The sequence below is a fragment of the Mustela nivalis genome (genome assembly GCF_964662115.1).
Source record: "Mustela nivalis genome assembly, chromosome: 18".
Lineage (NCBI taxonomy): Eukaryota > Metazoa > Chordata > Mammalia > Carnivora > Mustelidae > Mustela > Mustela nivalis.
The window spans coordinates 47251410-47275823 of record NC_139037.1 but is presented as its reverse complement, the minus strand read 5'-3'; the positions used below and the strand labels follow the sequence as shown (position 1 = coordinate 47275823).

At 47.3% G+C, this 24414-nt stretch overlaps 1 protein-coding gene across 2 annotated transcripts; it reads left to right on the top strand.

The window, feature by feature from the left end:
* Window positions 1-738: 738 nt before the first annotated feature.
* On the top strand, window positions 739-13542 carry LOC309852603 (zinc finger protein 154-like). 2 transcript variants are annotated; one of them, XM_082709596.1, is made up of 3 exons: window positions 739-1022; window positions 4308-4434; window positions 12489-13542. In XM_082709596.1, the coding sequence occupies exons 1-3, from the start codon at window positions 990-992 to the stop codon at window positions 12560-12562; spliced, it is 234 nt and encodes a 77-aa protein (XP_082565722.1). In that variant the 5' UTR covers window positions 739-989; the 3' UTR covers window positions 12563-13542. The 2 variants fall into 2 exon arrangements, with proteins under 2 accessions (XP_082565722.1, XP_082565721.1); XM_082709595.1 differs by lacking the exon at window positions 12489-13542 and adding an exon at window positions 5674-9047 and having other exon boundaries at window positions 740-1022.
* Window positions 13543-24414: the final 10872 nt, after the last annotated feature.

Here is a 24414-nt window from a genome sequence, read left to right as displayed (position 1 = left end):
TTGTATACATGCTCCATCTTGGAACACTGCAGCCATTGTCGCCTTCCAAAACAACATTTATTACATTGTTCTTTTTTTGGTGGATGTTAGATTTCTACAAGGAACTGGGTTTATGCTAGGACATAAAGATATTAAATGGAAAAAGTATTGCTCAATGAATTGGATGCAAAAAGTAATGATCAGATTAGAGAAATGTTTTCTATGGGTGCATTTTTTTTTTTTTTTAAACTCTTGCTTCAGGGTGGCCTCACATTCATCCTGTATCTTCTCTGTCATGGCCCTATACAAAGTATTTCTGCCTTGTCCAGACCAACAAAACTGTCTCTAATGCTCCTGGGTATATTTGACTTGTGGGATGATGACGCTTACGAGGTTCTGCTTCCAGGGACATATTTTGGATCTAAATGGCTCTATAGAATGATATGTGCATTTGGATCTGTAGTCTTTGGGATCATATGAAATATTTTTAGCTTTGGAACCAGGCTGAGAATCAAGGGGTCTGCAATAATGCCTACAAACACCTGCGTGATCAGTTGCAGGCACCACTTCCCCCCTGGCCTGGTACGTTAGACCCCAATTTCCAGAGCGCTTAAGAGGACGTGCCCTTTCCTTCTAGAGGCCAATGGAAATGTCTTGTCCTCGTCCTGTGAGTCTGTGAACTACATTACCCAGAAGAGCGCGCGTCGATGGACTGCACCTCTGACCAATGAAGGTAGGAAAAGTCGTTGTGCGTGTGCGCCTAACGTTGGGGCGGAACTTCCGTCCTCATCCCCCTGGCGGTCTTTTTGCCTCTTTCACGCCTGTTCGTCCGCTAATGTTCTGAAGCGTAGGTTCAGGTTCGGGGTGACTAATCGAGAAGGCGTGAGGGGAGGCGCTGTTCTCGCCGCACACAGTTGGGTCCGCGGCAGGCGACACCGCTCGGGCTGCTCCGCGCCGGGGACCGGGACGGGGACCGTCGGCCCGGGTGTCCGCTCCGCCCACCGAGTCGGATGGCAACGGCCTCGCCCAGGGACCCGGCTGAGGTAAGTGCTTGTCCCCCCGGCCCTCCCCACCGCCCCCTTCCCAGACTTCGAAGGCCCGAGAGCGGGGCGCCTGCTCGCGGCCCTGCGGCCCAGGCCGGAGTGTCCGGGACAGGGAGGCACCGGTGGGCGGGGGCGCGTGCGTGAGCGCCGGCGGGCTGCGTGCGGGCGCGGGCTCCGGGCTGATGGGCCGCCAGGGCGGGGGCTGCAGGGGGCTTGAGGCGCTGGGATTCTGCACTCCGGGGACAGAGCGTGAGGCGGAGCCACACCTGCGCTGGCGGGCCGAGGTGCGGGACCTTCGTGAGGACTCTGGGCGCCAAGGGGACTTTGGCCGAAAGAGGGACCGGATCTCCATTTGCGATTTAAAAGTTTCCCGAAGGTGGTTTAGGGGGAGAGCAGACCGAGGGCAATGTAGAGGACATTGAGGGAGGTTGGATCTTAGTTCAGGTGGCACAGTTGGCAAGAGGGGACACAGCACTGAGGCACAGCTCTCAGCCGCGTGAGGTCACCTAAGGTACAGGTTACGTGAGCCCAGCGAACCCTGCAATGGACCCGTCCCTCCACTGCCAGCCTCTCTACACGGTTTCCCATTGCGGCAGAGGTGCTGTGGAACTTACACAGGCTGGTGGGGGGTGTCTCAGCCGCCCACCAGGCTCGTGGCCCTGGCCACCACCCGCATATTCTCTGGATTATTATGTCCTGGGGCGCTTAAGGGCCGTTCCCCCAGGCCTGGGTCTGGGAGCCGTAGGGAAATCCCAAAGAGAGGGGCCTAAGTCCATCTCAGACTTTATATAGAAAGGATCCCCGGATGCACTAGGAACTTGTTTCAAGATACGCATATGTTTATAGTTGACTGAGTGTTCAGAAAAGCACAGGTGTCATTTTAGGTGGGAACAAAGAACAGGGGGCGGGAATCAAGACTGGAATGACTGAGAGGTTGGTGTGTGTTCTGGAGGTGATGGGAGGTGTGACTCAGAGGGAGAAAGTGATCCTAAGGTCTTAGCAGACTCGGGCTGGCTGCTGAGTGTAGAACAGACATCAAGTGTAGAACAGACAGCGAGACAGAGGGAGGAGGAAGGAGGATCAGGCTGCAGGCTGCTGCCAAAGTCCTAGTGAGAGTTGATGGACTAGAGGTGTGGCTTAGGAAAAGTGGTTGTATTCTGGATGTGTGTTTTAAATGGGCAACTAGGGGGCATCTGTCTTGGCTCAGGTCATGATCCCAGGGTGCTGGGATGGAGCCCTGTGTCCGGCTCCCTGCTGAGAGGGAAGCCTGCCTCTCCCTCTTCTACTCACCCTGCTTGTGTTTCCTCTCTTCGCTGTGTCTCTCTCTGTCAAATAAATAAAATCTTAAAAAAAAAAAAAAAAAGATAAGTAAATGGACAACTAGATTCTCTGATGATGGAGGAGTGAATACAGGACTCAGGAATGACCCTAGTGTTTTAGGTCTTAGCGGCTGTAGGACTGGAAGGTCCATCATCTAAGGTGAAGAATGTGGTAGTAATATTCACTATGGGGAGGGGGTGTTAGGAGCTTTGATTTAGGTATATTGAGAGTTTGAGGTGTTTCAGAGATGACTGAATTGATGCATGATGTGGGCAGTTGTATACATAGTGTGGGAATCTGAGGAAGGTTGAGGTTGGAGGATTCAGGATGTTCCCGATCAGGAGGGGTAATCTTCAGGTTATTATTATAAAGCTAATAGGGGACCAGGCAGGGGAGGATGGGGACTGTGGACTGGGTTTCTTGTCTGGGTACCCAGCTGATGGGTAGAGGCTTCACAAACACAAATGAAGCAGGTATATGGCCCTAAAAGGAGTGTGTGTCAGGCACAGGGTAGTCTGGCAGGTGGCCAGGCTTACAACACAAGAGTGGACGTGAATGAGGTAGACACAGAAGCAAGGGATAACCAAGGCGAGATGTCGTGCAGACCAGAGTGGGTCTCTGCACCGCTCTTTGCACTCACCAGGATTTTGTGAGGGCTTTGTTGGGGCCTGGGCTGTTTCGTTCAGCCAGGAAGATAAGGTCAAGGGCAAATGTGGTCATTTGTGAGAGTCATTAAGGCCTGGGGTGAACTATCAGTGGAGCTGGGCTTTGAGTGAGGGTTAGGTGGGCAGAGGAAGATTGTGACTGCTTTGGGGATGGCAGTGCAGCACCTCATGCAATAGGGCCGTTGGTGTCTGAGATCCATATATCTGAAGCAAGGAACAGACCCGAGCAGTGAAGACTTCATAGGAGGATTTGGGGCTGTGATGGCTTGTGGGAGTCTTGAGAAGTCAATGGTCACATTCAATCCTATTTGAATTTGCAGAGCCTCCTGTGGATGCTGTTGTCAGGTTTTGGTGCAAGGTCTAAAACCAAGACCCAATATTATGTGTGGCACTGATGTCTGAAAACCCTGAGGGGCTCAGGTGGCCAGAGTGCTGCTTTGCTCCCCACTCTTCCCTCAGAACTAAGATCTAACTAAATACTGTTTTTATCAAGGGGCTCAGGGGCCTATCCCTCTTTATTTGGTTTCACCTCCTTACCTGCCTATGGAGTTACTCAGATAAGTCAGTGGCATCTTCCCAGGGGAAACGGGTACCTCTTTGTGTCGATATTACAAAGCTTGGATCTCACAACCGCCAGCTGTTAACTCTTTCCCAGACTGCCACCCCGTGTGGCCCAGTGTGGCATGTGGTGTCCTTCTCTCCCACGCTGTGAATATATATGGTTAGAAAAGTGCTCTCGATCTCATGTGGCCAGTGTTAGGTGTTCTGTGTTTGGCCATCTCTGTCACCCTAGCACACAGTCCCTTCTTCACCGTGGGTTGAAGAGGAGGTGATTGAAATAAAGTCATCTATAACTGTAAGGCCAGAGAGTTGCCTAAGGTATGCAGGGCAATAAGCTGGTGGCAGCCACGGGCAGGTGACAGTGTCTGCAATGTGGGGATGTGCCATCTAAGGAATGACATGTACTTGTGGAGGGAGTGTGCCTGATGCCCCAGGGCCCTGGGCTTGAGAGCTGGGTGGCTTGTCCATACTAGGTGAATTGTGTAGCAGAAATGGGTGAATGCCTCTGTGCCAGACCCTTGTTTGGTACCTTGTTATCCACCTGCCTCGTCTTTCTGATGGGTGGTGCCCATGATCAGTGGGCCTGTGAGGAGACAGTGGCACCACTGGTGCTAGGGCCTGGTTTCTCTTCTGTGTTGGATGCTTAGGAAAGGATGGGTGAGGGATAGATGTGGAGGGGTTGGATTGTCATCTTTGAGGGAGAGGCTGTTTATGGTTTCATCTGTCTCCATCTTGCCAGGGTATTGTGACCTTTGAGGACATTGCCGTGTCCTTCTCCTGGGAGGAATGGGATCTTCTTGATGAGGCTCAGAGACACCTGTACCAGGATGTGATGCTGGAGAACTTGGCGCTTATAACCTCCCTGGGTAAGGTCCTCACACCTGCTTCTGTCCCCTGAGCTAGTCTTTCCGTTTCCCTTTTTCCCCAACGGCTGGTCTGTCCTCCCATCAGGATTGTGGTCTCTGCTTCCTTCTCCACTTCCTTGAATGGCAGTGTTGTTGGCTGGGCTGAGGTATGTGCACTGCCTACTCCTAGAGTAGCCCCACCACCTGAGACTCCCAAGCCTCCCAGGGAAGGAACCAGGGTCAGGAGTGTTCCAGTCAGCCCAGTGGATCCCACTTTGCTGCCCTCTCTCTGGCAGGTAACTAACAGTTACAAAGCACCTGAGTATCCCAGGTTCCACTTTCTTCCTCCAGCTGACATTTCCTTAATCCTTCTTGGGCCAGAAATTGCCGTCACTGACCATCACGGTTATGTAGACCACTGTCTGTTCTTGCAAGATCCTCCTTGGAAGTTGTCTTTATAATAGTTTTCTTTCCTGTGCGCTGCATGTGCTGAGCTGTTCTTGGCCAGTGCTGGCCCCTTATCTCTCCTGTCTTCCCCTTATTAGCACCTGGATCATCCAGGGGCAACACAGCTGCTCGTCTCGGGGTTGTGGTGGAGAGTCTGTTGTGGTTCACAGCCCAGCTCCGAACAGTGACACCTAGGGGAGAGCAAGATGTCAGGGCTGTGTGCACATCATACCAGAAACTTCCTGTTTGTGACTGGTCTTTTGTTGGTAATGACCGTGGCCCCCAGACTTCATACCTGCCTTTCCTTCCCCGGTCGTCACCCTCAGGTGACTGGTCAACTGCTGGTCATCACTTGTACTCTTACTTCCCGCCCAGGGCTAATCCACACCTCTCTGATCTGCACATCTTGACCATTTTAATCACTGCTTCATGTGGGGACTCTCCTCATTGGCTCCTGTGTGTTGTGTCATGAGGTGCACACAGATTCTTGCACACACAGTTTCTCTTTCACTGTCGAATTTTCCTGAGCCTGAACACACCCTTCTATGTGACAGACTATATCCGGTTGAAAGTTATGTGTAGACCTTGTCTCTCCTCAGTGTGTTTATTTCACCTCACAAGTGCCCCTGAGCCCGCATTTTGTGATCATTAGTGGCCCAGTACAGCTAAGCATCTCAGCCTCAGCCTGAATTCAAACCTCCTATCCTATAAACAATCTCATGGACTTGTTTCTGGGTTTGTTAGACATACCTGGGTAGTGGCTGCCTACCCACAAATGTCACCGTGCACTTCACCAGCATTTCCTACTTTCAGGTTGTTGGCATGGAGCAGAGGATGAGGAGGCACGTTCTGAGCAGAGCATTTCTGTAGAAAGAGTGTCACAGGTCAGGACTCCCAAGACAGGTCTTTTTCCCCAGAAGGCCAACCCCTGTGAGGTGTGTGGTCTGGTCTTGAAAGACAATTTTCACGCAGCTGAACACCAGGAAACACAATTCAGTGAGAAACTGTACATTGGTGGGACACATGGGAAAAGATTTTATTTCAGTGAAAACCTTCAGCAGCAGCTCAAGCAGCACATGAGCGAAAAGCCCTTCGGAAACCACATAAGCAGAGCTTCAGTGGTCAAGAACTGCAGCTTGCAGGTGTCAGGGAAGCCCTTTATCTGCGGGGAGATTGGGAAGGACTTCTTGGCCACCTCAGGAACCCTCCAGCAACAGGCCACACATACTGGAGAGAAGTCAAACAATGGAACTGAATGTGGGGTGGCCTTCCACATGGGAAAAACTCAACACCACTGGGGAGACAGCACAGAAGCTTTCAGCCACAAGCATACATTCGTTCAACACCAGAGGGTTCACCCTCGAGAAAGATGTTACATGTGCAGTGAATGTGGGAAATCTTTTAGCCATAACTCTAGCCTTATTAAACACCAGAGAGTTCACACAGGAGAAAGACCTTATGAGTGTGGGGAATGTGGGAAATCCTTTAGCCAGAGCTCCAACCTCTTTCAGCATCGGAGAGTTCATACTGGAGAAAGGCCTTATGAGTGCAGTGAATGTGGGAAATCTTTCAGCCAAAGCTACAGCCTCAATAACCATCGGAAGGTTCACACCGGAGAAAGGCCATTTGAGTGTGGAGAATGTGGCAAATCCTTCAGTCAAAGATCGAACCTCATTCAACATCAGAGAATTCACACTGGAGAAAAGCCCTATGAATGCAGTGAATGTGGGAAGTCCTTTAATCAAAGCTCTGCGCTCCTGCAGCACCATACCGTTCATACTGGAGAACGGCCCTATGAATGCAGTGAATGTGGGAAATCCTTTACCTACAATTCCAGTCTTTTAAAACACCAGAAAGTCCACACGGGATCAAAGCCTTATGAGTGCAGTGAATGTAGGAAATCTTTTAGCCAGAATTGCAGTCTTGTTCTCCATCTGAGAGTTCACACTGGAGAAAGGCCTTATGAGTGCAGCAAATGTGGAAAATCTTTTAGCCAAAGCTCTGCACTCCTTAAGCACCAGAGAGTTCACACTGGAGAAAGGCCATATGAGTGCAGTGAGTGTGGGAAGTCCTTTAGGCGAAGCTCCAACTTCAGTGACCATCGGAGAGTTCACACTGGAGAAAGGCCGTATAAGTGTAACCAATGTGGGAAATCCTTCAGTAAGAGCTCTGGCCTCACTCGACACCAGAGAGTTCATAGTGGATTGGGCATTATAAATATGAGTGAGAAAGCCATTAGCCGAAGCCCTTACCTCATTGATTACCACACAGTTCACATGGGAAGTACAACTTAGATATGTAGCAAATGTATTTCCTTGTTCAGTATAACAACATCGAGGAGCTCTCTTTTGAGGGTACCATCTGCCTGAATTGAGCCTCATACATCCAGACATCAAAATAAATTCCAGGTATGTAGAACCATGTTGCATGTTTCAGCTCAGGCCCATGTGAGTTTTTATTACGTTTATTCTGTAGCAGCAGCCGTTCACCTCTCCCCTGCGGGTGCCCGCATTTGTGTCACTTAGCCACAGTGACGTGTTCAGCAAAGTAAGCCTTAGTGTTTTCCCATTCCCTGGGTAAATGTGAAAAGCCAGGGGACTCATTCTTTTCTCTCTGATTAGTTAGGGCATGGATGACTCCATTGTGTTCCAGAGGACTCCATCTTAGTTCTGCTGGTGGCCTGAAAAGTCAGCTTTTTTAGGGATATTATTGGTCTGATGACTCTTGTGATGAAATTTGCAGCCTCCAACTCACCAACCAAGGAACAGCCTTCCTCTGTATTCTGGTTTATGTTATAACAAAGGCCTTGTTGTGTAAGTCACCTTTATCTTAAGGATTAGATTCACTTCATGGGGTGGTTTCAGAATGACAGGAGAAACAGGTGCTATGGGAGCCCCAATCTTTGTGTGCATCAAGGGGATAGAAGGATGGTAGTTTTCTCTCTAATTTGGCTCTTGTTTGCATTGTTGCCCAAGGCTTCTAATAAGATTCTATAAAGTTTTGTGGTTAGATTGTAGCCTGGATTCAGGATGTTTTGTGGTGTCGGCACTTGTCCTGAAAAGAGGGCAGTTGTAATAACCTCTGATACTTCTGGAGACAACATAGAATTGTTCTCTTGTTTGCAGGGGTATTGCATTGTGCCCAGCACTGGTGCAGGGAATGTTCCTAGGCCCTGCAAAGGAGTGATGTACTCTGATGCCCAGAATTCTATGTGGTAGTGTCACTGGCTGAAAGATGATAGGGGGATCATAACTGTACACAAATGGTGGATTAACAGAGAGGCCAAAAGAACACGACAAACTGGTTAGAATGTGCCTCTTTTAAAGGCTGCCTGCTATTGTTCGGACAGTATGGCTGTGAAGGATGAGCCAATACAGAAATTCTCAGATCCTTCTGAACTATAAATCTTGTGTAGCTGAGGGCCTTAGAAGAATCATCTAATGGGGGGCTCCTGGGTGGCTCAGTTGGTTAAGTGTCCGATTTTTGGTTTTGACTCAGGTGAGGATCTCAGGGTTGTAAGATTAGGCCCTGCGTACAGATCAAGCCTTAGTGCGGAGCCTGCTTGGGATCCTCTCCCTTCTCCCTGTGCGTCCCCATACATCCACATTCTCTCACTTGCACGCCCTCTCTCTAGAAAGAAGTCTAACAGTTTTATGGATTCCTGTAGCTTTTCTGCAATGTGCACCTAAAGGTCATTGCAACAAAGGAAGGAAAACAAAGATAGAAGGAAGGAGGATCTCAGTCCAGAAGTGCAGGCTTTATGCAGCTTGCTTTCCCAATTACTCAGATGGACATGGCTTTTGTTGCTTTCCTGTATTTGCTGCCACTGAGGCAAGGTGCTGATCCCAGGACATTACAAGGGATATGGTGGGGTTTGCCAAACTTTTTTTTGAAAACTTTTTTATATTGTAATGCCTTTTCAGAATAGTTAATAAATAATAAATTGTCCATGTTTACACTGTTCCATTTGATGATTTTTGACATTCATATAAACCCATGAAACCATCATCACAATCATAGCAGTGTGCGTATACATCACCCTGTATTCATTCATGCCCTTTAATTATTATGTCTTTCTCTCTGTCCTCCAGGCAAACATTGATTCACTTTCTTCTGCAATAGATTAATATGTATTTTCTGCAATTTTACATGATTGAAAATAAAACGTTTTGGGTTTTTTCCCCCCATGTGTCCTTATGTGGTATATTATTTATTTTGAGAGTTGTCAATGGACCTGTGTAATTAGTTCATTCTTTTGATATTGTCAAGAAATGTAATGTTCTGTGGATTAACCACTATTTTTTTATTTACTTGTCTTTTTCAGATATTTGAGTTGTTTCTGGTTTGGGGCTTTATCAAACAGTTATTATAGACATTTGATTCTTAAATTTACGGTTCTTTATATGGATATGTTTCATTTCTCTTGTGTTAATACCTCAGAGCAAATGCTTGAGTTACAGGGCTGCAATTTTGGGACTGTTTAAATGAGGTCATTCTCATGAGAACTCTTCACTGATAGCTCCCTTTGAAAAGATGTGTTAGTTATGGGCTGAAATGTATGTTCCCAAAATGAAATGTTGAAGTCCTAATCTCCAGTACCTCAGAATATCACTGAGTTTGGAAATAGGGTTTTTAAAAAGGTAAAATCAAGGTGATACTGTGGACACTAATCCACTGTGACTAGTGTCATTGAGAGGAAATTGGTATGGAGACAGATGGAGGGAAGATTATGTGAAGACAAGAAGAAAATACCCACCCACAAGCCAAGGAGAGAAGTGTCAGGAGAATTCAGTGCTTCTGACACCCTGATCTCTCATATCTAGCCTCCAAATTTGTGAGAAAATAAGCCACCCAGTCTGAAATAATGTGTTATGGTGGCCTTAGCAAATCTTAGGGGGCCATCAGCATCTGGGAAGGAGAGGGTCTGCAGGGCACCCTAGGGTCAGAGGAAGGAGGTGATTACAATCTGTAGAGTAGTTGGGACCAGAAGGAGAGATGGACTTGGAATTGATTCCTCCATCCCCACCTTTCACTGGAGGTCACAAAGAGAAATTTGCCGTCCAGTCATGTAAAATGGAGATCATCACCAGAACCGCCTCTGGGACTATTTGAGGATGTAAAGAGCTCATGGTCCAGGAAGGGGGCTCAGATGGAGAACTTTTAAGAGTGACAGTTGTCCTAAGGGGTGGGCAGCAGGATCAGCAATGCCTTTGGAAGGGGGCAAAAGACCACTGGGGTGAATATTGGGGTGTTAATACCTGACAGGCCTTGCAGGGGCCGAGGTTGAAGTGAGGGGGCAGGTAAGGTTCCCACCTGGCTCTTCCTGAAGCTCTGATCCCTACTGAACAGTCCCAAGCCAGTGGGGGACAAATAGGGACTGCACGGCTTGGACCATGCACACATCACCATGGGGCCCTGGATAAGTGGTGGCCACACCTCAAGGGCCCCTTGAACACCTTCAGATGGATTTTATCCAGCTTCTACCCTCCATGGGACTTGAATATGTTTTAGTTATTGTATGTCCATTTGCAGAGTGGGTTAAAGCATTTCTTAGCTGAAAAGCTGCGGCTCTTATAGTCACTGAAAAGCTGATTGATTTTTGTTTCCAACCCTGCGTCATTCCACTGTTTACATCTACATTAAGTGGTCATGTCACACTTTATATAAACTCTGTTTTATCACTCAACAATCCTCTAGGAAAGTTGAACTGACCACTGCCATTGTTAACCTCAGCAGGACTTTCAGAAACCTTTGAGCTCCCCTGGCCCAAGGTATTCTCTCTAGCCCTTATGGCCATGTCATCCACTCACTCATTTATCCCCCTATGAATTACTAAGTGGAAGACTCATGCATGTGTCTAGGGATTTCATTTCCAGTACTAGTCCTGCTCTGCTATATGCAGACATGGCAAATGTTATCAGGGACTCATGTACCATACCCAGTCCTGTCACTAACTGATTAAGGGCGCCTTCTGAAAACATGCTTTAAAGAGCCTTTTCATGATTTTCAACTAGTAAATGCCATCTGTTGGAAGACCTCAGAGAGTAACTGCTCTTGAATCTATGGGAAGGAACCTATCAGGGGCTGTTAGCAACAAATAGAGCAGTAAAATTCCAAGAGGTCATGCTGGTTCATGGTTCACAACTAAAGAAATTCAGAATTCCACGCAGTTGGAAGGCTAAGGCTACTATCCAAGACCTCCAACTGAGGATTGTAAGCTGATCTTCAAAAGCAGACAGGTGACCCAAGACCTTTGGAACAGATAACTGCTTCCACTCAATACCTCAGAGCAAGACATTTAAGAAATTACAGTTTGTTTTTTTTTAATCTGCTTGCCTATAATTGTTCCACTTCTCATTTTCTGCAGACCCCTTGTCATTACCACTAATGGCCCTTTTACTCGTTTGTTCCTTCCTATTATAAGGTTAGGTTACATCAGAACATACTCAGTCTAACACCCTTATTCGATTATCCGTACAGCAGCCACTGCTCTCAATCTTACTTACTGCTGGATATGCCATTCTTCTGCAGCCCACCCTGATAAAACCTCTGGGCCATGCAGGTTGCATCAGATGAGACCATAGGGAGTTACAGCAGATGGCATTTCCACTTGCACACACATGGACATGGATCTTACATAAATCAATGTGTAACATTGCTAGTGTCCCTCTCTCCCAGAAAAAGAACCGATTATTTCAATCTATTGATCAGACCTCAGGAGATCCTAAGTTTGATTTCAGTAATCTTCAAAGGGCAATGTCCCCAGTACCTACTACCCGGTATCCATCTCGATAGAGATCCAAAAAATGTAACCCAGTCACGTAAGCCCTAGGTTCTGACCTTATATCAAGATAGACTTCTTTGGGGCGCCTGGGTGGCTCAGTGGGTTAAGCTGCTGCCTTCAGCTCGGGTCATGATCTCAGGGTCTTGGGATCGAGTCCCGCATCGGGCTCTCTGCTTGGCAGGGAGCCTGCTTCCCTCTCTCTCTCTGCCTGCCTCTCCATCTACTTGTGATTTCTCTCTGTCAAATAAATAAATAAAATCTTAAAAAAAAAAAAAAAAAGATAGACTTCTTTGTTCCCAGATGTCTCTGTGCCTGTGACAGATAACTACTTCCTTTGTTGGGAGGGCCCACAGGATTCAGATTAACGCCTCAGGTACTTTCAGAATAGTATCTTAAGACTTGTCCATTAAAAAAAAAAAAAAAAAAAACCAAACTTGTTCATACATGAGAGACCCTAGTTATATAAATTACCAATTTTGGAAGTCCAATTCAAGTGTGATTTCCAACATGAGGTCTGTTCTACTATTCAGCACACTGAGGGAATTAGTGACTCATTTCTTATGTAAACGATGTGAGTAGTGTTCCCATCAGTGGGAATCGTACAGATAGAAAAGACTAATAAATCTATCAGTAGCCTTGGCAGAAGTTTTAAATGACACCACTTCTGCCCTAGATGTAGTAAACATTTGTCTCAACTCATTGACACGAGTAGTGATGGACAGTCTCAATGCTCTAGATTTCTTGTTGGCTAGTCATGGTGGAATCTGTGTCATTGCTAATACTTCTTGTCCTTGGATCCATGAAACAGACAAGGAACTCTGAATTGCGCTTGCTTTTGTCACAGTGGCCATGATGCTGGTCTGTTTGTCCAATCTCAAATGCCTCTATGCAACTGCACTGTTCTGGATATCACCATGATGATATAACAATAAAAAGGTCAAGCCAACCTCACAGTACCACTATGAAGATGAAATGAATCTTGACACAGTGAAGATTTGAATTTTGTGTTTTCTCCAAATTGATCAACTTCTCAGAAGTGAGAGAAAGACCAGGGTGGAGAATATGGAAATGGACAATGCCCAGACTGTATAGAAAGATAGAACTCAGACCCACAGTCTCTGGTAACCAACCCATGAATCTGTATAACCAGCCCAAGATGCCAGCCATCTAGAAGTGAAACCTGTAGGAAATCATACCATTATATCTTGCAACAATTCAGGATGCCAAAGGATCACCCCAGTAACGATGGCACTGAAGAGCCAGGACGTGATTAATAATGGACAGATTTCTTCATTTTTGTCCTTGTTTGCAACATAATACCAACGAGAGAAGGCCAGAAATGTACCCCTAACCAATCATGTAGGATGCATCTCTTCTATTTACCCCGCCTACAGTTGCTCAATCGAGGCACACCTGAAGTCTTACCTTTTAATTTTTTTTTTAAGATTTTATTTATTTATTTATTTGGCAGGCAGAGATCACAAGTAGGCAGAGAGGCAGGCAGAGAGAGAGAGGGACAGGGGGAAGCAGGCTCCCCACTGAGTAGCCCCTGTTGGGGACTTGATCCCAGGACCCTGGGATCATGACCTGAGCTGAAGGCAGAGGCTTTAACGCACTGAGCCACCCAGGTGCCCCAGTCTTACCTTTTTAAACTATAAATTTACCACTCTTCTGCCTCCCTTTGAGAGTCTGTCAAAATACAAGTGATAGATTCTGAAAACATTGTTGCAGCAAGGGCTGAATAAACAGCCTTTGAGTGTTCTCATTTGGTTGGTCTTCGTGTGTTTCCATAGCTCTTGGACATATTACTCAAAATACTGTGTTGTAAGTTGATTTGAAATAATTTTGTGTGATTTTATAATGATTTATTAGCAATAGTGTTAAGTTTACTTGTTGCATTTCATTTTCCATCCTAGGTTATGGACATTTTGGCAATTATCTGACAAAGAACATAATCTCATCTAAGCATCTTTTAGGGAGTCAACTGCTTTGGAGCCTCTCCATACCAAGTATTGAAAGACATGGTCATTTATTAATCCGCATTTTACTACCTTTTTATCCTGCCAATGAAGAGTATTGCAGGGGCCACCTAGGAACTCTGGCATTAGGTAATTTATGATGAACTTAAACCTTCCTCATTGGTGAATCCTCCTAAACTGTGTCCCTCTTTGTCCTATTTCTAGCCCAACTTTCTTTTCCTTCAGTCCACAGTATTCTGGAGTTGGCTGAAAAGCCTCCACGTCCCTTGAGTTTGTAACTTCCTTTTAGAGGAGAGACAGTCCTGAAAATGGACATTCTACCTGGTTATGTTAAAGAAAAACTGTGGCATTGTCCAAAAAGACTTCCCAAATACCAGGAGAAGAAAAAAAAAAGTTTGCTAAGTCATTGATTCTTCTCCTGTGCACACACTCTCTAGGAATCAGTCTATCTTCTGATTGAGCCAGAGATGCACAAACATGGTTGGAAAGAGTCCAGTAGACCTGACTTAAAAATATTCCAAGATTAATGAAATTTTAATGTTTAAAAATGAAAGAACTGAAAATCATTTGGAACTTTTACAAAGGATACTTGATAATGTAAAATTATTGCCCTAAGGTAGGTAGCATAAAGGAATGGTAAACATTTAATGCTTTAAATGGGATTGGCTCTCTTTTAAAGATTTTATTTATTTAAGAGAGAGTAAGGAGAGAGAGAAGGAGCAGGGACATAAGGAGAGGGAGAAGCAGACTCCCTGCTGAGCAGGGCTCAATCCCAGAACTCTGGGATCATGGCCTGAACCAAAGGCAGCTGCTTAACCAGCTGAAAAACCCAGATGTGCCGCTTCCAGTCGGCGACGGCGACGAGAGAAGAATTAGGCACAAACAAGTCAGCTGCAAAAGACTGGGAGCAGGGGACAACAGTCGAAAAGGACTGCTGCCACGAGCAACTCCACAGTCTCACTTTTATTAGATAGAAAACAATAGCCAACAGAAGGATTGATGAAGGTCACACGTTAGTCACATCTTGCAGGTCAGCAAGGAGGAGGGTAGTGTTTATAGTTAACCAAGCACATTCAAAGGATTCATCTAACTAACAACGAGCACTTCTGGGAAGAGAAAGGAGCGATCGAGAAAAAGGGAAGCAGGCGGTTTTCGTTCCACCCTGAGCTGACAGGGCGTTCCCGGGTGCTGGGCTTCGGTGAAGGGGCAGCCTGAGCGAGCCAGGCATCCCCAGCTGCCCAGCTTCTGTGAAGGGGCGGCATTCCGCCCTGAGCGAGCCGGGCATCCCCAGCTGCCCAGCTTCACGGTCGTACACCGTCCTTCTCCCCAAAGACCTGTTGTCAGTATCAGTGTTTCTTAAGGCCATATCTAAATGTGCTTGACAACTAGTAAAATCCTCCAGGTTATAGTTTAAATAACAAATTGTTCCGAGGGGCAGCAGTAAGATGCCCCTGGGATTGGCTCTTTATGTTGCTAAACATAACCATCCTCAAAGCTGTTTTTCTAATAAAAATTTGCTAAATTGTGATTTTGAATAATGGCCTTGACCCCTGGATCACCAGGTAAGAAACAGGAGATCTCAGAGCTTTTGTGTTATTGCAAGAGTGTGGGTTTTTTTTTTTTTTTTAACGATTTATTTGAGGGGTGCCTGGGTGGATCAGTTGGTTAAGCAGCTGCCTTTGGCTCAGGTCATGATCCCAGGGTCCTGGGATCGAGTCCTGCATCAGGGGCTCAGCAGAGAGCCTGTTTATCCCTCTCCCACTGCCTCTTGCTCTGACTACTTGTACTCTGTCTCTGTGTCAAATAAATAAAAACATAAAAATAAAAAGATTCATTTCAGAGGGAGCATGAGTGAACATGAGCTGGGGGAGGTCGCAGAGGGAGAGGGCAGGAATCTAAAGCAGACTCCCCACTGAGCTTGGAGCCTGACAGTGGGGCTTGATCTCACCACCCTGGGATCATGACCTGAGCCGAATCCAAGAGTCAGACGCTGAACTGACTGAGCTACCCAGGCACCCCTTAAGTATTTTTAAACATTGGTTTATGTATATAAGATTGCTTACATTTTTAAGGATTTGACAGTTTCTCCCTCTGTTGTGTGTCTCACTTAGCTGGTGCACTAGGACAGGGACAAAGTTCAGCCATAAGTACAAGATGTTCTTCAGCATATGGTGTAGCCCAATTTCAGGGTGGCTAGACTGAAGAAAAATGTGTGTCCTAAGATCATTGTGGTGTATTTCAACCCCAATAAGGACTGGGGCCACTTGTCAGTCAAATGTATTGCCACTGAATTACCCAAAAGTCTTGCTTCATGGTGGAGACCTAACCTTACATAATGGATTAATGGACATATGAATATGTTGCAGACCACACAAACTGCCAGACCTTGTGAAAATTTTAGAAAAAATTATCTTTTTATCCCAGCAGGGGGGAACAACCTGGAGACAGGGGTTGTTGTTCCTGATGAGCACAAAGGGGATAAAAGTGGGGAAACATGTTTCCGTAAGTGCAGTGGTGTTTATTAGCCACATTTTGGATTATCAAATAGCCCCATATAAAGTACCAAGGTGGAAGAAAGGGAGAAGGTGACAAAGGTGCACACCAGTATCAGGAGGGTTTGGGTGGCTCTGGTCTCGGGAGAGTCTGGGGGCATGACGCCATTGTCCTTGCCTCTTGTACCTGTAGGGGATGCTCACCATGGAGCCGTTAGCCCAACTATACAACATCAGTGAAGAAAAGCACGAATACTTGTTTGTTTTAATAAAGAGAGCTCAGTTTTTCTTGTGAAGGGAGGGAACCAGAATATTTCACCCCAAAAGAAGCAGCTTTCATATATAGGTTGTTTTTAATTCAAGACACAAAACAGTAGGCACAAGAAGGACACGGAGATTCTTCCCTTTTTCCCTGAAAGAAGGCTATAAAACTCCCACAGAAAAGACATTCTTTCTGAAACAGGAAGACAGAAGATATGTTATCAGCACAGAGAAAGCACCAGAGAAACCTATACACAAAACCTTACTACATTAGTCTCCCATGTATTTACCTTTTCGCGAAAGCCAACCTGGGAGCCCTAAGACGACTGCTTTTTCTCCTCTCGTTTCTCCACAACCTAATTGTTATTTGTTGATGCTATAGAAGCTGGAGTTCAGAGCCACCATTTTGAGTTACTTCTGGTTTAGGTTTCTCCTGGAGATGTGCACTGCATGCTGCAATAAACGTCCTCTCTCCCTCGTAGCTATCTTTGTGTTACATGCACCTCAGCCAAGAACATAAAAGGGCAATGGAGGAAACAGCATTTTTCTCTTCCTACACCTGCTGAATGTAGACACACATACCAAAAGAGTCTGCCCCACCTCCTCACCAATTTTCCATACATCCTTGGGGTCACTCACACTCTGCCCACCTGGGCCCTGATGGAAGTTTTTTTGTTTTTTGTTTTTTGTTTTTTTTTTTAAGATTTTACTTATTGACAGAGAGAGAGAGCGCAGGAACACAAGCAGGGGGACTGGGAGAGGGAGAAGCAGGCTTCCCTCGGGGCAGGGAGCCTGAAGCGGGGCTGGATCCCAAGATCTTGGAACCATGACCTGAGCCAAAGGCAGACGCTCAAGCACTGAGCCATCCTGGCACCCCCCTGACAGAAGATTTGATGATAGCGTTGGTCCTCTTCAATGTTTTGATGCTCTGGTGCTATCCCTGCAAGGAAATTACATGTGATTTATAATGTAAATGCTGTGATAAGTGGACAGAGTATGCTTCTAAATGTTAAAACTTCCCTGCCTTTCCTTTACAGGAACTATACCTATTTACAATTTTGTTCACCTCAAGAGGAATAACATTTTCCAAATTTCTGAACCCTGGTTTTTCACACTGGCAATGAGCCTCTCTCTCAGATCCTGGAAGTCCCTTACTCCATGTCAAGAAGAGGAGGGTGTTGCTTTGGTTTTTTAAATTGTGGTAAAAATAGGGGCGCCTGGGTGGCTCAGTCGGTTAAATGTCTGCCTTCAGCTCAGGTCATGATCCCGGGGTCCTTGGATCAAGCCCCACATCAGGCTCCCTGCTCAGCGGGAAGCCTGCTTCTCTCTTTCCCATTGCCCCTGCTTGTGTTCCCTCTCTCACTGTCTCTCTCTATCAAATAAATTTTAAAAACTGTGGTAAAAATAGATATCACATACAATTTATCATTTTAGCCACTTGTAAGCATCCAATTCAATGGCAAGTCCATTTGCATCCTCCTTGTTGTGTTAGCTCTTTGAAACAACCTTTAGAGTTCAAACAACCCTTAGAGTAATTATTTGCCCAGTGATTGTCCTCCCTTTATTTGGAAGCGCTATGTATGGGGAGTCAACTGTGTGTGTCTGTCTTCCTCCTCCCCTGTGCGAAAAGGCAGGAGATGAAATCCCCAAGTAGCCAGGTGGTGGCGCTGTCGAGCCAAAGTTGCCTGCACACTGACTCTCCCATCAACATGGTTTGGAAATCATTTAAGTTCATCTGCCTCCAGTGAAATTGTTGCTCTGGGTTATAACCAACCTTCTCCATGTTCTTCTAACACGCTTTACCCTTCTTTTCACCTGCTACTTTGCCTGATCATGAAGCAGTCCCATCAGGTAGGAACTGAATCATCCACCTGCCACAGGAGAGAAGAGTATGCACAGATTTGTTCCCATCTGATTCTCCGTGCCTATCTCATCATTTATGAAAAATGTGCCCTTTGTGAAAATATGTCCCTCCTCCTGTCAGAAGCCAAGCCTGGAATGAAAGACTGAGATATAAAGATACAAGAATATCGATACACATATATATATATATATATGCCCCTGAGACCACAGGTGCTCGAGGGTGCACTGACCTCTCCCCTTACCTTCCTGGAAGTAGGAGATCCCACCCTTTCCATGGAAAATGTCCTCCCTGTGCCAGAAAGAGAGTGACATTCTTGTCGAGGACAGGAAGCTCAGAATAAGGAAATTCTGTGTAGACTTTGTTATAAAAGTAATGCTTATCTTCCTTTAGTTTCTCCATGGAGCTTATTTACCTTCCCACAACCATGTCTCTGTTCAGCCCAAAATAAAAGGGTTTAGGTTTTGCCACTTCTTTGGGTCCTTGTTTCCTTAGGAGGGCTCCCATATCTTGTGAAAGTTATAGTAAATTTGTGCCCTTTTCTCCTGTTAATCTGCCTTGTGTCAGTGTAGTTCTCGGACCCAGCTGCAACCCTAAGACAATTAACTTATTGTTTTCCCTCAATGACATCTTCCTTTTTTTTTTTTTTTTAAGATTTTATTTATTTGACAGAGAGAGATCACAGCTAGGCAGAGAGGCAGGCAGAGGGGGGGTGCGGCGGGAAGCAGGCTCCCTGATGAACAGCTAGCCCAATGCGGGACTCTATCCCAGGACCCTGAGACCTTGACCTGAGCCGAAGCAGAGGCTCAACCCATTGAGCCATCCAGGTGCCTGACATCTTCCTTTTTGGCATCTTGGAATTCTACCTCCTGAATTGGTTTGATGCTTCAGTGTGAAAACGTGCTCTCAGATACCATCTTAACAAATTATATGTACATTTGCAGTGTCCTTTTTTAATTCAAATTCAGTTAATTAACATATAGTATATTACTGGTTTTGGAGGTAGAGATCAGTAATTCATCAGTCTTACATAACACCCAGTGCTCATCGCATCACATGCCCTCCTTAAATGTCCATCACCCAGGTACCTCGTCCTCCTTCCTTCCCCTCCAGGAACCCTCAGCTTGTTTCCTATGGTTAAGAGTCTCCTGGGCACCTGGGTGGCTCACTCAGTTAAGCAACTGCCTTCGGCTCAGGTCATGATTCTGGAGTCCCGGGATCGAGTCCCACATCGGGCTCCCTGCTCAGCGGGGAATCTGCTTCTCTCTGACTTCTCCCCTCTCATGCGCGCACGCTCTCACTCTGTCTCTCTCTCAAATAAATAAGATTTTTTAAAAAACTTAAAAAATAAATGGTCTCCTATGGTTTGTCTCCCTCTCTGGTTTTATTTTGTTTTATTTTTTCATCTCTTTCCCTATGATCCTTTGTTTTCTTAAATTTCACGTATCAGTGAGATGTGACAATTGTCCTTCTCTGAATGACTTATTTTGCTTAGCATAATATCCTCTAGATCCACCCACATCATTGAAAATGGAAAGATTTCATTTTTTGTTGGCTGTGTAGTCCACATCTTCTTTATTCATTCATCTGTTGGTGGACATCTAGGACAGAAAGAGCACAAGCAGGGGGGTGGGACTAAACCACCTAGGCATCCCTATTTTCAACTTTTTGAGGAACGTCCACACTGTTTTCCAGAGTGGCTGCACCAACTTGCATTCCCACCAACAGTGTAGGAGGCTCCCCTTTCTCCGTATCCTCCCCAGCATCTGTTGTTTCCTGACTTGCTAATTTTAGCCATTCTGACTGGTGTGAGGTGGGATCTCATTGCGATTTTGATTTGTATTTCCCTGATGCCGAGTGATGTTGAGCACTTTTTCACGAGTGATGTTGAGCACTTTTTCACGTGTCTCTTGGCAATTTGTTTGTCTTTGGAGAAATGTCTGTTCATGTCTTCTGCCCATTTCTTGACTGGCTTATTCTTCGGTTGTTGAGTTTGATAAGTTCTTTATAGATTTTGGATACTTGCCCTTTATTGCAGTGTCTTTCAAAATAATACCTGCTCTTACCACAAGATTCAGCAACAAATTACTGACCCAAACGAGTAAGAAACTTATGTTCACACAGAAACCTGCACACCAACGTTTACCACAGCTTTATTTATAACTGCCAAAACTTGGTTGGAAGCAACTGAAATGTCCTTCAGGAAGAACCAACATAGGGCTCTGGCGCGGCATGCTGCTAGGCAAGCGTGGGGGCAGGGTGCGCTCCGAGTGCCGGTGTGTGTTCGTGGCGGGGGACCTGCGAAGGCAGAGCAGAGAACGTAGGAGAAATCTCTGGACTCTCCACTCAGGTTTGCTGTAAACCCAAAACTGCTCTTTAAAACACACACACACATATTCCTGGTTTTTATTTTATTTTATTTACTTATTTGACAGAGTGAGACAGCAAGAGAGGGAACACAAGCAGGGGGAGTAGGAGAGGGAAAAGCAGCCCTCCCGTTGAGCAGGGAGCCCCATGTGGGGCTCCATCCCAGAAAGCTGGGATTATGACCCGAGTGGTGGCTCCCTGATAAATCCTGTGGTTTTTTTTTTTAAGATTTTATTTATTCATTTGACACAGAGAGATCACAAGTAGGCAGAGAGGCAGGCAGAGAGAGAGGGAGGAGGAAGCAGGCTCCCCGCAGAGCAGAGAACCCGATGTGGGACTCGATCCTAGGACCCTGAGATCATGACCTGAGCCGAAGGCAGCAGCTTAACCCAGTGAGCCACCCAGGTGCCCTGATAAATCCTGTTTAAAAACAAATTATTCCATGAGCACCTGGGTGGCTGAGTTGGTTGTGCATCCCATCTGACTCTTGGTTTCGGTTCGGATCAGGATCTCAGGGTCGTGAGGTAGAACTGCCATGTCCACCTCCCCGGTCAGCACACAGTCTGCTTAGGCCTCTCTCACCCCTGCCCCCTGCCCTCACTGTTTCTCTGAAATACAGAAATCTTGTTGTTGTTGTTGTTGTTTAAAAATTTTATTTATTTGAGAGAGAGTGAGAGCACACAAGCAGGGAGAGGGAGAAGCATCCGACGACTGGCTCCCTGGGATCATGACCTGAGCCACCCAGGCATCCCTGCTTTTGCATGTTTGCCAGAAATCTATTGGGTTAGAGCAAATGTCAGTTTGCAAGCTCCTCCGGAGCTTCCTGGGTGTAATCTGAAAGCCGGCCCTTTAAGCAGAGGGCAGGAAGAGACCAGCCAAGAAGAAAGTCCACCCCAGATTGGTAGCTGACAGGTTTAATAAGCAAGGAAACTAATATATGAGGCTTGTTTGGGATGCCACCAGAGGAGTACATCTCCTTACCTGCCACCAAATCTTGAACATTTATAGAGATCTTAATGGGGTTCAGTCACCTATACCATCCAGATGGTCTCAACGACCCTGTATTCTCTCAAAGCTGTGTCTGTGGACTAGCTCCCCTGCGGAGGATAGGCACAGCACACATTCCAAGGACAGGGGAGAGAGTGGGGAACCTCCAATGTGTTGGGGTTCAACATAGGGTTCAATCAGACCTCCTCTGATAGTCTCTTTGTTTGGGTTTCTTCTTTTCATTGATCAATGTGTCTTGTCTGCCAATTTTATTCTTGTTTTTTTGAAATTGCTGTAGCGATTCTAATTCTTTTGCATAGGGGCGCCTGTGGCTCTCAGTTGGTTATGCGTCTGCCTGGGGCTCAGGTCATGATCCTGGGATCTGGATCCCTGCTCAGCGGGGAGTCTGCTTCTCCCTCTCCCTACCTCCACTCGTGCATGTTCTCTCTCAAATAAAAAAATTTTTTTAAATAGATCACTTGCGGGGTGCCTGGGTGGCTCAGTGGGTTGGGCCTCTGGCTTCAGCTCAGGTCCTGATCTCGGGGTCCTGGGATCGAGCCTGGCATCGAGCCCCGCATTGGGCTACCTCTGCTCGGCAGGGAGCCTGCTTCCTCCTCTCTCTCTCTCTGCCTGCTTCTCTGCCTCTCTGTGATCTCTGTCAAATAAATAAAATCTTTAAAAAAAATAGATCACTTGCATATATTGCTTAAGAGAAATACTTAAGTGTGTGTTTACAGCAAAGAATGTTCCACAGCGGCTTTTTTTAAAAAGATTTTTTAAAAATTTATTTGACACAGAGAGAGAGATCACAAGTAGGCAGAGAGGCAGGCAGAGAGAGAGGAGGAAGCAGGCTCCCCGCTGAAAGCCTGATGTTGGGCTCCATCCCAGGACCCTGGGATCATGACCTGAGCCGAAGGCAGAGGCTTTAACCCACTGAGCCACCAGGCGTCCATATACAGCGTTTTTTATTTCCATGGAATAGTTCGGCAGCACTTACCTCATTGCAAACATACACACGAGTGTTGCGGTGCGTGGATGGGCAAATACTATATTTAGTAAACCAGCTATTAATTGCTCTTTGATTTTCTCATCATTTTGATAAGTAACACTGGAATTGATACTTTTCTAACTATGTGTGAGTTTGCAGCGACGTTCTCTAGGTATGTTTGTTGTCTACTTCTTTGTTGTATATGCAGGGAAGGATCTTGTTTAAGCTCTAATGTGGTCCGGTCTATCAACTTCTTTGTGGTTTGGGGGCTTTGTTGTAATGCTTTAGAAAGACGTTCTCGGCCGGAAATGATAGAATTACAGTGATCCATACATCCCTGGTCAGTCTGCGAGCATGTGTATGGATTTTTACAGTGTCCACCCGCCAATTTTGTTTAGGTCCTCTTGGGAGCCGCGGAAGCGTTCGGGCTGCTCCGGGAAGCTCATGACCGCAGTCCAGGCCTGCAGGCCTTTCCGAGGAACTTTCCACGCGTTCGTCTGTCACTTTCTTAGCAGCCACCTGGAATCACAAGGTGCCCGCCCCCTCCGCCCCCGGCAGAAGGGGGACTTCGGGGCGGACGCCAACCCCGCCCCGGGCTGGGAGACGCGGTCCGGGGTGGGGCGGGAGGAGCTCGGACATCCGGGCCGCGGGCAGTGCGCCCTCCCCTGCGGCGGTGCAGAGCGTTCCCGCTGACTTTCGCGCCGGTTGTCGGTCGCCACCCAGTGGCCGCTCTTGTACGTTCTCCCCCCGGAGCTCCGGCGAAACCGACGAGGGAGGGGATTTGGCCCTGGTGCCGGGCGCCGAGTTCCAGAGCGGGATTCTCCCACTCTCGCCCGCGCGTCGCGGCCCATCCATTCGCGGAAGATTGGATGCGCAGGTCTTTAGGGTGGTGGGCGTAGGCGCGATGCGGGGCGAGCTCGGGAGGCCGTCCAGAAGTTCCGCCGGCCCCCACCCGGCGTTTCTGCGCCCGCGGGAGCAAACTGTGACGTTATGGGGTCGTGGGAGAGGGCATCACGCGCCCAGACGCCGGCGACTACGGATAGGGGAGAGCGACCCGGAACGTGCCGGAGGCGGGTTAGGGCGTCGAAAGCCGGGTTGCGGCTCTGTGTGGGCCCCGGTGGCCGCAGGGTCTCCCCGTGGGACGTTTCTCCAGGTCCCGACGGGTAGGCGGGGTGGACCGGCCTCGGCCCGCGCCGGTGCGCGTTCCCGCATGGGTTTTTGTCATTCTTGTTCGGTTTTCGTAATTGTTGGTTTGGTAAGATTGGCGCAGAACGCGTGGGTGGGACGTGCCCCGGGGCCTTTCTGGTTTTGCGCGTGGCCGGTGGTGCTTCCACGGCTTTTCCGAGCCCCTGTTCTGGAACTGAGAACGAGTGGGCGGCCTCCTGCGAGAGAAGGGGCGTGGGGCGTCAGCCTTCCTGGTTGGAGGGTCTGCGTGGAGCCGACGTTCCAGTCTGGAGACGCGTGTGGACAGATTCCTCCTTGCATGCACAGGTGGGAAGGGGGTGTCTAGCCTCCGCTGCACTTGGGTCTTTTTTGACGGGTGCGTTTCCGCGTCTACCACAGCACTTGGTTTTCACTCTGAAGGGCGCGTTTATGCGTTTTTCCGGTACTCGGCGTCCACCGAGGGCCGAGTCCTTGGCGCTCCGGGAGTCCGCCGGGTGGCCGCAGAAACTTAAGCCTTGATATAAGGGGAGTCGCGCTGGGACGGGGAGCCGAGCCCCACTTTCAAGAGCCCCGCACAGTCTGCGGCAGTGCCATTCCGAGCACTGCGGTTTTCTCTAGTGCCGTGGGCCGTTGTGGCCGGCAGCACGCGGAAGCCCCTACGTATGAGACTG

What these genes read in the sequence shown, in the direction of transcription:
- LOC309852603 (XM_082709595.1), top strand. Translation starts at nt 990, where the DNA reads ATGGCAACGGCCTCGCCCAGGGACCCGGCTGAG. An exon ending in CGCCCAGGGACCCGGCTGAG is followed by an intron (nt 1,023 to 4,307) that starts GTAAGTGCTTGT and finishes CCATCTTGCCAG; the next exon opens with GGTATTGTGACCTTTGAGGA. An exon ending in GGCGCTTATAACCTCCCTGG is followed by an intron (nt 4,435 to 5,673) that starts GTAAGGTCCTCA and finishes TCCTACTTTCAG; the next exon opens with GTTGTTGGCATGGAGCAGAG.